General features: G+C 42.6%; 1 protein-coding gene across 10 annotated transcripts in view; it reads left to right on the forward strand.

Annotated features, from left to right (window-relative positions):
- Positions 1 to 12,276, forward strand: part of LOC127353429 (mitogen-activated protein kinase kinase kinase kinase 3) — a 52,785-nt gene that overhangs the window by 5,323 nt on the left and 35,186 nt on the right. For 5 of the 10 annotated variants that reach the window (XM_051382663.1, XM_051382664.1, XM_051382658.1 and 2 more), the window contains exons 2-7: positions 2,933 to 3,019; positions 6,627 to 6,684; positions 8,096 to 8,186; positions 8,325 to 8,389; positions 11,204 to 11,259; positions 12,114 to 12,161. In XM_051382663.1, the coding sequence (XP_051238623.1) occupies positions 2,933 to 3,019; positions 6,627 to 6,684; positions 8,096 to 8,186; positions 8,325 to 8,389; positions 11,204 to 11,259; positions 12,114 to 12,161 (405 nt within the window). Of the gene's footprint in view, positions 1 to 2,932; positions 3,020 to 6,626; positions 6,685 to 8,095; positions 8,219 to 8,324; positions 8,390 to 11,203; positions 11,260 to 12,113; positions 12,162 to 12,276 lie in introns of those variants that run through there. The other 5 variants (XM_051382661.1, XM_051382667.1, XM_051382662.1 and 2 more) reach the window with 4 other exon arrangements.

Genomic DNA, 12,276 nt, shown 5'->3' on the forward strand with positions numbered 1-12,276 from the left:
CTCTATGTTCTACTTGTAACACAGAACATTCAATCAATAATCTATAATCATTAAACAGTGTATAAACTCTATATGGAGCTCATTCAATCAATAATCTAAGAGAAGAAGAAAGGATGAAGTTGTTTAATATCTGAGCTTTAATATTGATTATCTGCTGATGCTGAGACTGATCAGATATCGTCCTAAATATTGATTAAATATCTGATGCACCTTGAGGTCCTGATTCTGATCACTTTAAATTCAATTGTTATGTTAGAGAATGAAACTGTACTGTACTGGTCCTCAGGTCAGGGGTCCCTGGACCTCTGGGAGGGTCCCTGGAGTCCAGATCAGACCTTGAGTTCAGTGATTTACTACGAATCAGCAGAGACACGTGATGTGACTCATCATGTTTAATTCAGTGAGATGTTCACATGTGAGAGGCAACCTGATCGGATCAGAGAGATGCTGTTCCCATGGGAACAGGAAGTGACATCAGCACACACGCAGACAGGATATATGCAGTGACATCTATAACCTGGTGGTGTGTGTGTGTGTGTGTGTGTGTGTGTGTGTGTGTGTGTATCCTTTCCGCTCATATTTCTGTTAAATATTCATGTATATTTCTTCATATAGATATTCTACATACAATCTGCTGCTGTGAGCAACCTGAATGCTGACATAATGTACACTCATAAACTCGTACAGTAAATATAAAAGCATATAAGTGCAGTGACTCTGCAGTACAATGATGTGCAGTGACTGCAGTAAATTGATGTGCAGTGACTCTGCAGTATAATGATGTGCAGTGACTGCAGTATAGTGATGTGCAGTATAATGATGTGCAGTGACTCTGCAGTATAATGATGTGATTTAAATGATTGCAGTGATCTGCAGTATAATGATGTGCAGTGACTCTGCAGTATAATGATGTGCAGTGACTCTGCAGTACAATGATGTGCAGTGACTCTGCAGTATAATGATGTGCAGTGACTCTGCAGTACAATGATGTGCAGTGACTCTGCAGTACAATGATGTGCAGTGACCCTGCAGTATAATGATGTGCAGTGACTCTGCAGTACAATGATGTGCAGTGACCCTAATGATGTGCAGTGACTCTGCAGTGCAATGATGTGCAGTGACTCTGCAGTATAATGATGTGCAGTGACTCTGCAGTACAATGATGTGCAGTGACTCTGCAGTATAATGATGTGCAGTGACTCTGCAGTACAATGATGTGCAGTGACTCTGCAGTACAATGATGTGCAGTGACCCTGATGTGCAGTGACTCTGCAGTGCAATGATGTGCAGTGACTCTGCAGTATAATGATGTGCAGTGACTCTGCAGTACAATGATGTGCAGTGACTCTGCAGTATAATGATGTGCAGTGACTCTGCAGTACAATGATGTGCAGTGACTCTGCAGTACAATGATGTGCAGTGACTCTGCAGTATAATGATGTGCAGTGACTCTGCAGTATAATGATGTGCAGTGACTCTGCAGTATAATGATGTGCAGTGACTCTGCAGTATAATGATGTGCAGTGACTCTGCAGTATAATGATGTGCAGTGACTCTGCAGTACAATGATGTGCAGTGACTCTGCAGTATAGTGATGTGCAGTATAATGATGTGCAGTGACTCTGCAGTACAATGATGTGCAGTGACTCTGCAGTATAATGATGTGCAGTGACTCTGCAGTACAATGATGTGCAGTGACCCTGATGTGCAGTGACTCTGCAGTGCAATGATGTGCAGTGACTCTGCAGTATAATGATGTACAGCAGTGATCCTCACTGTTTTTTTCACAAGAGCCACATTGGCAGAGCAAAATCAAGTGGAGAGCCACTTTTACGACAATCCGTCTATCCACTTCTCTTGAAATATGCTGTGCTCATCTTGTATGCCTCGTACCTTTCGTTTTTTACTGGGAACACCTGACTTTTGCCTGCTCGTCCCCTCTCCGGCGTCTTCATGCTGATTTTCCTTTGCTGCTTCCTCAGACTCTTTTTCCTCACTATTCGTTACAACGCTGTGTGTCTGTCCATCTGGTTTTTGTGCTGGTTTTTGCCCTTTTTTTTATTAGAAATCTATCCATTTTGTGGCTGCATCTCACGCTGGCTAGCGGAGCCAACATAACCTGGCTGCAAGCGTGCCCTGTGTAAACAATGCCATAAGCGGGCTGCGTTGCCAGGTTTGACAGTGCCCCCTTTAGGAAACACCATTAATTAAGGTGAATATAATGCAGATGTTTGCGTTTTTGTAGTGCAGTGTTCACTGTATATTTATGTAGCACATATGAAAAAATGTATTGGCTGTATTTCCATATTGTTATAAGCTACCATGCAAGCTACCAATTAAAGCTTGACAAGCCGCATGTGGCTCACGAGCCACGCAATGAGTATCTCTGATGTGCAGTGACTCTGCAGTATAATGATGTACAGTGACTGCAGTATAATTAAATTCAATTAAATTCACTTCAATTTTATTTGTATAGCGCCAATTCATAACAGAAGTTATCTCAGGACACTTTTCAAATAGAGCAGGTCTAGACCGAACTCTTTAAAACATTATTTACAGAGACCCAACAGTACCACCATGAGCAAGACCTTGGAGACAAGGGCAAGGAAACACTGCCTGTTAAAAGGCAGAAACCTAGGACAGATCCTCCGGCTCTAGGTGGGTGGTCGTCTGCCTCGACCAGTTGGGGTGAGAGACAGAGACAGAGACAGAGACAGACAGACAGACAGACAGACAGACAGACAGACAGACAGTTGCACAGCATCAACAGTAGCAACAACTACACTAATAGTATTGACTGATGATGATGAACATGACAACAGCAACGATGGGGGACAATGAGCAGTGACAACAGCAACAACAGTAACCATAGCAATAATAATACTTATGATAATAATAATAACACTAATATCAGTGATATTTCCAATGGCAGTCAAGCAGGACCATGGAAGGAGGCTCCACCAGGATCGATAAGAACCTGCGAGACGAGAAAGCACAAGAACTCCGGGGAAGAAGTGAAGTTAGTAACATGTATTAATGGGACATGAATGAGTGCAGAAAGAGAGAGGAAGAGAGGAGCTCAGTGCACCATGGGAAATCCCCCGATAGTCTAGGCCTATAGCAGCATAACTAAGGGATGGTTCAGGACTCACCTGATCCAGCCCTAACTATAAGCTTTATCAAAGAGGAATGTCTTAAGCCTACTCTTGAATGTGGTGAGGGTGTCTGCCTCCCAAACCACAACTGGAAGCTGGTTCCACAGGAGAGGAGCTTGGTAACTGAAGGCTCTGGCTCCTGTTCTACTTTTAGAGACTATAGGAACCACAAGTAGCCCAGCATTCAGAGAACGTAGTGTTCTAGTGGGGTAATAGGGTACTATGAGCTCTTTAAGATATGAAGGGGCCTGACCATGAAGAGCTTTATAGGTGAGGAGGAGGATTTTAAATTCTATTCTACATTTTACAGGGAGCCAATGCAGAGAAGCTAGTACAGGAGAGATGTGATCTCTTTTTCTAGTTGTTGCAGTAATCCAGCCTACAAGTAACAAATGCATGGATTAGTTTTTCTGCATCTGTCTGTGATAGGATGTGTCTAATTTTTGTAATATTACGTAAATGAAAGAAGGCAGTCCTAGAGGTCTGCTTCATGTGGGAATTAAATGACAAATCCTGATCAAAGATAACTCCAAGATTCCTGACAGTGGTGCTAGAGGCCAAGTTAATGCCATCTAGAGTAACTATATCTTTAGACAGTGAGTCTCTAAGGTTTTTGGGGCCAAGTACAAGAATTTTGTTTTTTTCTGAGTTTAACATTAGAAAATTGCAGCTAATCCGGGATATATAAAGTAAATAGTATTGGTCCAAGTACAGAACCTTGTGGAACTCCATGACTAACTGATGTATTTATTGCAACCTGACAGTCCAGAGTTGGGACCAGGAAGCAGAGCTGCTGTCTTACACACTTCTCTGCGCTGTTTTAGTTAATGAATTAATATCAGATTATGATATTGATTTACTTTGTCTTACTGAGACCTGGTTGTCCCACGAGGAGTATGTTAGCCTAAATGAATCCACCCCCCCCAGTCATATTAATACTCACATTCCTCGAGGCACAGGCCGAGGAGGTGGAGTAGCAGCCATATATGATTCGAGCGTTTTAATGGACCATAAACCTAAACTAAATTATAATTCATTTGAAAGCCTTGTTCTTAGTCTTTCTCACCAAAACTGGAAAACACTGCAGCCAGTTCTATTTGTTATAGTGTACCGCGCTCCTGGACCGTACTCTGATTTTATATCTGAATTTTCAGAGTTTTTATCAAGTTTAGTCCTTAAATCAGATAAAGTAATTATTGTAGGTGATTTTAATATTCATGTGGATGTTAACAATGACAGCCTTAGTAATGCATTTATATCATTAATAGACTCAATTGGCTTCTGTCAGAGTGTAAATAAACCAACTCATTGTTTTAATCACACTCTTGACCTTGTTTTATCATATGGCATTGATATTGAACATTTAATAGTCTTCCCACATAATCCTTTCCTATCTGACCATTATTTAATAACTTTTGAATTCATACTATTAGATTATAAGCCATTAGGCAAAACTTCCTACAGCAGATGTCTATCTGACAGTGCTGTAGCTAAATTTAAGGAGGAGATTCCTTCAGTGTTTAATTCAATGCCATGTCTGAATTTAACAGAATCCTATAATAACTTGCAGTGACTGCAGTATAATGATGTGCAGTGACTGCAGTATAATGATGTGCAGTGACTCTGCAGTATAATGATGTGCAGTATAATGATGTGCAGTGACTCTGCAGTATAATGATGTGCAGTGACTCTGCAGTATAATGATGTGCAGTGACTCTGCAGTATAATGATGTGCAGTGACTCTGCAGTATAATGATGTGCAGTGACTCTGCAGTATAATGATGTGCAGTGACTCTGCAGTATAATGATGTGCAGTGACTCTGCAGTATAATGATGTGCAGTGACTCTGCAGTATAATGATGTGCAGTGACTCTGCAGTATAATGATGTGCAGTGACTCTGCAGTATAATGATGTGCAGTGACTCTGCAGTATAATGATGTGCAGTGACTGTAGTATAATGATGTGCAGTGACTCTGCAGTATAATGATGTGCAGTGACTCTGCAGTATAATGATGTGCAGTGACTCTGCAGTATAATGATGTGCAGTGTGTGCAATGTGACTTTATAAATGAAAACACCAACCTCTAAATGTGGACTTTACACCATGACAACTGCACACCAGCCTCCTCTCCTTTTCCCTGATGTGACACAGAGGAGTTTATTGACTCCCTGGTTGCTGCCCTGCTCAGAGGCTCCTGGGCAGCGGCAGTTTGACAGCGAGCTACTCATTAGGGATTCACCACGCACTCCACCCCATCACCTTCACTGATCAATACCGGGGTGGGCCGTTTCCCACGATCCTCTGCTCTGCCCCACTGTGTGTGTGTCATTAGCATTGTTAGCATCAGACTGTAGCCCCCCCCCCCCATCAAGAAGTTATTGATTGTTGTCCTGAAGCTCCATCAGCTCATATCGACTTACAGGAGGCATGATGCTACTTCACCTTTCACAGGGTCGGGGGGGGGGATTATCATGAGCTGTGTTTTAATTAACACACAGTCAGAGTGCAGCACTGTGTTCACTCTGAGGTGTGAATATAATCGCTGTGTTGAAATGCTGAAGTGGCGGGATGATGGAGGTCAGAACGGAGGAGGAGGAGGAGGAGGAGGAGGAGGAGGAGGAGGAGGAGGAGGATCATCGATTGGTGGCAGCCTGTCCTGTCAGTTCGTCAGATCCCTGCAGATAAGTTCACGTCACCTTCTGTCTCACCTCAGAGACCTGAAGAATTTAACAAGAGTGACGACACAAGGACTTTGTCAGTCGTCCTGTTTATCAATCAAAAATCAGGACTTCCTGCTCTGTCAATAATTGATCGTCAATTTTTCCTTTCAGTTCTCCAATGAAGACAAAAAGCTTTAAGCTCTAAAGTGTCATATTTTAACATAAATGTGAAACTACAACAAACACACTGTTGGTCAGCACTTCCTGTCCAGCAGCTGTTTCACAATAAAAGCTTTCCATTGCTTCATGACTTTATTAAAATACAAATTAAAGCAGTAAAAGCAATCATTGATATGATCCAATGGAATTCATCTGAATAGACTGTGTGAAAGCAGTTTATTAATAATAATAATGTTGAACTGATCAAATGTCAGAAGCCTCAGTGATCAGAGTCTGCATTGATAATCATCTTATTGATCAGTTTTGACAATAACTGAACTGTGTTAAACACACACACACACACATACACACACTGCCCCAAAGGTGTGTGAGCCCAGAAGACGCATTAATTGATCGATGCTGCTGCTTCAGTGTGTGTGTGTGTGTGTGTGTGTGTGTGTGTGTGTGTGTGTGTGTGTGTGTGTGTGTGTGTGTGTGTGTGTGTGTGTGTGTGTGTCTCTCAAGATCAAGTTAAAATAAACTGTGTTTGCAGTAATGTGTAGAAGCTAATGTCGCTGAGGATGAGAACAAACACAAAACAAATGTTTATTAACCGGATGATGTAACAAAATAGTCTGTCTGTCTGTCAGGCGAGGAGTGTCAGCACTGGAGAACTGGCTGCCATCAAGGTCATCAAACTGGAACCTGGTAGGTAGCATCACTCATATTCACCTCACTGCATCAGTCAAATTATTCAAATATATATATTTCAACAGCCGCCTGTTAAACCATAAAGTTGTTTATGTTTTTATGCGACTATCAGACTTCTGAAAAGTGTCGACTGAGACTCTTCTTATTGACTCGGTTCAGTCGACTATTATGGGACAGCTCTAATAATTTCACAGTTTAATTTCACTGTCAAGATCTAAGATCCCGGACTGATTCAGTGTTTACTCAGTTGATATCATCACACGTACAACGTTATAACAACTGAACCACACGGCAGTGGCGCCGGGGGCAGTGGCGCCGGGGGCAGTGGCGCCGGGGTCAGTGGCGGAGGGGGCAGTGGCGGAGGGGGCAGTGGCGGAGGGGGCGGCGAGTGACGGAGGGGGCAGTGACGCTGGGGGCAGTAATGCTGGGGGGCAGTGATTGCGGTTGTTTTGCAGCTGATTGTTGGTGAACATCAGTGTGATGTAGAGAGCTGTTAGTCATCTTCATCATCTTCATCATCCTCTCCATTAATCGGAGCAGACAGACTGCAGCAGTCAGCAGGTGGTGTGTGTATCAGTGAATACTGATCAGGTGTTCATCATTCTGCAGGTGAACACAGTGGATCCTGCTGTCTTACTGATGTTTTAATTAACCTGCAGCAGCACACAGCGCCCCCCACAGGCTGCACACAGCGCCCCCCACAGGCTGGCACACAGCTCCCCCCACAGGCTGGCACACAGCTCCCCCCAAAGGCTGGACACAGCGCCCCCCACAGGCTGGACACAGGGCCCCCCACAGGCTGGACACAGGACCCCCCACAGGCTGCTAATTGATTAAATAGTAAAGTTAATTACAACAGCATCCTGACTCTATTTGTCCTCACTAAAGGTGGACTGGAGGTGAGGCTGCTCACTGTGGCAGTTGTTTTAAGGTGGACTGGAGATAAATAGATAAAAACTGATTATCTTGGTGAGTTTGTGTTGTTTTCTCCGCTGAGAGAGAAAATGTGACGGTGTTTGTGTTCCAGAGTGAGACCTCTCTCTCCTCAGCAGAGCTCCAGTTTTAATGAGATGTTACATAAATCCTCCATATTCTTATTATTCTGATCAGCTGGAGGACGGCGGAGGCTCTAATGAGGCCTGAAGCCTTCGGCAGCAACGAAGACTCTTTGTTCTCTCTGAGCGTTTATTCTCAGCTCTGACACCAGGAACACGTTCCTCCCTGGACAAAATAACAGAAACACCTCAGCTCTGTCTGCATACTGAGCAGCTGATGATGCTGTTGGTTTACCTGCTGAACAGGTGCTGAGTGCTACCTGTATGTCTGTCTGTCTGTCTGTCTGTCTGTCTAACTAACCCTCAGCCGATGCTGACTGTAGAGGAATCATTGATTACTGATATGTCAATAGGTGAGGACTTTGCGGTGGTGCAGCAGGAGATCCTGATGATGAAGGACTGTAAACACTCCAACATCGTGGCATACTACAGCAGCTACCTCCGGTAACTGTTACCATGACGACAACAACAGCAGAGTGTGTGGGGTGGGGGGGGGGGGGCAGTTTAAAGGATCATTTGTATCTATCAGACTTACTTATTGTGTGTGTGTGTGTGTGTGTGTGTGTGTGTGTGTGTGCGCAGCAGGGACAAGCTGTGGATCTGTATGGAGTTCTGTGGAGGAGGATCACTGCAGGACGTCTACCACAGTGAGACACACACACAGCAGATCAATTATCGGTCTTTATTAATCATAGTTTGATAGACTATGTTCTATAAAAGTACGTGTATGAAGTTTTAAACAAAGTTACTAGAAACAATAAATAAGACAAGATCGACTTCATTGATCCCACACTTGCTGCAGCAGCTGCAGATACAACAGATAGAGACTTCCAGTAAAAGCAGGGTCCCAAATAGAGACATGTCTCCTTTAAAAGCCTGCTAGGTTTCGTCTAACGGCATGTGGCATCAAAAGTCTGTCCATGAAAAAGAAACATCCTGAATCCTAAATCTAACTTCAGTGTACTTTCTCCAGTCGGCCCCAGACATCACGGCCCCTGACCCGTTTATCATTGTCATTATCATCATTATTATTATTCTAATTATTACTATTGTTATGAACGTCACAGGGTCTGATAACCGAACCAAATCCAGACATCTGAAACCACATACACATTTCATCACTAATAATCAAATATTAATCTTGTTCTGCAGTGTCTAAAAGTAAAGGACTATATTTTCTGCATAAGGAACCCTTTATGGCTACGTTCATCCTCGTCTCCATGGAAACAGTGAATAAACAAGGCTGCACAGATGCCGTTATAGCAAACATACTCTGTAACACATGTAAACAGTTGATTTATTTATTTACATAATCACAGTGAGATATTAGTACTCAATAGTCTGAACATGTAGGAACATAAAGCAAACATGAATAAAGAATTAATCAATATATACAGACAGTGACAGACCTCAGAGAATGTAATCAAAAACTCTGTTCAGTAATGAGGCGGCCATCTTTAAACCTTTAACTCTCCATCCGCCCTCAGTTGTCCCTGTCGCCATGACGACGCCCACGCTGCCTTCATTTCCCCGCTCGTTAGGGCTGCGGCGGGGGCGGTGGGAGCCGGGGGCGTCTTCAGCCAGCGTTAATGAGCGCTGAAACGCCACTCGGCTCCTTGCCTCATTAAACCTCAGTGACGCCGCCGAGGGTGACCACGGGCGCCTGCCTCCACCACACCGCCCCCCCGCTGGTCTGATATAACGCTCCCCCCCCCCACAGAGAGAGAGGACGGTGAGGGCAAGCGCCCTACAGACAGATAACTATTCAAACTGCTTTTAACTAGTTTGACTGAACATCTCTTTATGGCAGGGTTCCCGCGGGTCCTTAAAAAGTCTTAAAATGTCTTAAATTAAAATCCTGGTAATTAAGGTCTTAAATTTACCGCAAAGTTGCTGTAGGTATTACATTTTCAGCCGGTGCGCTTAATGACGATGGGAAAGCACAGTGGCCCACCGTAAAACATCTAATAGCTGATTAATTTAGTATGGTGTAAAATGAGAGTCTCCGCGATTAATAGCTGTTTTACGGTACGTCGGCTACAGACGCTGACGTCGGGCTGCGTGCCGACATTACGCGGTTGTTGAGGTGAGGTTTAAAATGCAAAGAAGATGGGGAAGTGCAAATTTAACGACAAGTGGATGGAAGAGGATGTATTTAGGAGGTGGTTAGCGCTGGCTGAAAACACAATGATGCAATGTATAAATTCTGCAAAAAGACTTTTTCATTAGGGACCATGGGGCTCAAAGCCGTCGAGTCATATATGAAAGGAGGAAAGCAGCAGCTAGCCATAGCGTGGCCAGGCTAATCCCTGCATTGTTTGCAGCACGACCTAACGACGTTACGAGTTCAGACGCCACCTCTTAGTCGGCTATAACAAGTTTCATTTCACCGCCAGACATCCAAAAGGCAGAGGTACTGTGGGTTCTCCATACTGTGACGAGGCACAATTCATTTAACTCTAACGAGGACATATGTGGCGTCTTTGCTGCCATGTTCCCCGATTCGCAGCTTGCAAAGGCATTCGCCTGTGGTGAAAATAAAACGGCATATGTCGCCAAATATGGCATTGCTTCATTCATCATCATCTGTTGGTAGATGTGGTTTATTTTGTTTAAATATGCCGAATTGTGATTTTATGGGTTGTTGAGCAAATGTAGCTGCTAATGTAGGCTGTCGTAGGCTTGCCATAGCCATAGTAAACATTCACATAAGGGTTAATGAGCTGTAAATAGAGATGCAGAATCAAGCTATGTTGTAAATACACATTAGATATGTTGTATTTTATCACAAAATACATGATTTTACCAGTTAGTAAACCTATAGAAAATAATTTGTTTAATTTGCAAAATGTACCATTAAATTTATTGGCCACATACATAGAAAGACCACAGTGACCATAGACTGATTTGAATAGAGCACATAACCAGTACTGTTACTATCTGCATAAAGTATTTTAATATCAAAGCTCACATTTTTAATGTACGAAGGTATCCTGTATAACTACGTCTGCCGTTTGTAATAAAACAAACCTGAATTGAATCCACTCAACACTGAATTAAATTCAGTGTCCCATATACCAATTATATAATGATTAACATTAATTATTGCATGTGTTTGTGTATGTTTGCGTTTTATTGTTGTTTAGGTGTATGTATTTGTGTGTGATTTTGTATTTGTATGTGTGTATGTACATATACGCAAAAAAACATTAAGTTTTGATTTCCATTGTAGGAGGCAATAAATTGAGTATTCCAAAGAAATTGTTATGACATTTTTGGGTCTTAAATTATATATATTGAGGTCTTAAAAAGGTCTTAAAAAGCATACAATTTTACTTTTAAAATGGTGCAAGAACCCTGTATGGTTACTGTCAGAGAGACCCCGCCCCCTCCCTGACCAAGTTTTCACCTGTTGTCTGAACACTCCCACACTAAACTGGTTCTGTTGTTTTGTCTTTCAGTAACTGGTCCACTGACTGAGTCCCAGATCGCGTACGTACTGAGGGAAACACTGCAGGTAACATCCAGGAATTCAACGATCAATACCAACCTGTTGAAAATCCCCGTTCAATACCAACCTGTTCACAATCACTGATCAATACCAACCTGTTCACAATCACTGATCAATACCACCTGTTCACAATCACCGATCAATACCAACCTGTTGACCATCACGATCAATACCAACCCGTTCACAATCACCGATCAATACCAACCTGTTGACCATCACGATCAATACCAACCCGTTGACAATCACCGATCAATACCAACCTGTTGACCATCACCGATCAATACCAACCCGTTGACAATCACCGATCAATACCAACCTGTTGACCATCACGATCAATACCAACCTGTTGACAATCACCGATCAATACCAACCTGTTGACCATCACGATCAATACCAACCTGTTGACAATCACCGATCAATACCAACCTGTTGACCATCACGATCAATACCAACCTGTTGACCATCACGATCAATACCAACCCATTGACAATCACCGATCAATACCAACCTGTTGACCATCACCGATCAATACCAACCCGTTGACAATCACTGATCAATACCAACCTGTTCACAATCACCAATCAATACCAACCTGTTCACAATCACCAATCAATACCAACCTGTTCACAATTGCCTTTAATGTGTAGTGAGTTGTTTCTATGACCTCTGATCAGTTTCTAGTATCATATGCAAAGTGCTCTATAAATAAACGATATTATCCTTATTATATTATTATTGTTATTATTTTTGTTATTATTATTATTATTATTATAATTATTATTGTTGTTGTTGTTGGGTTGTTGTTGTTATTAACGTCCAGTCAGATTGTAATGCTGTGTGTGTGTGTTTGTCTCCTGCAGGGACTCTTCTACCTGCACAGCAGAGGGAAGATGCACAGAGACATTAAGGTCTGTCTAAACTTTTTAATGCTAATGTTGGACAAACTGAGCAGCTGTCCTAACACACCTGAATACACCTGAATCCACCTGAACATACCTGAATACACCTGACAAAACCTGAATA

Source organism: Dicentrarchus labrax, unplaced genomic scaffold, assembly GCF_905237075.1.
Source record: "Dicentrarchus labrax unplaced genomic scaffold, dlabrax2021, whole genome shotgun sequence".
Taxonomy (NCBI): domain Eukaryota; kingdom Metazoa; phylum Chordata; class Actinopteri; family Moronidae; genus Dicentrarchus; species Dicentrarchus labrax.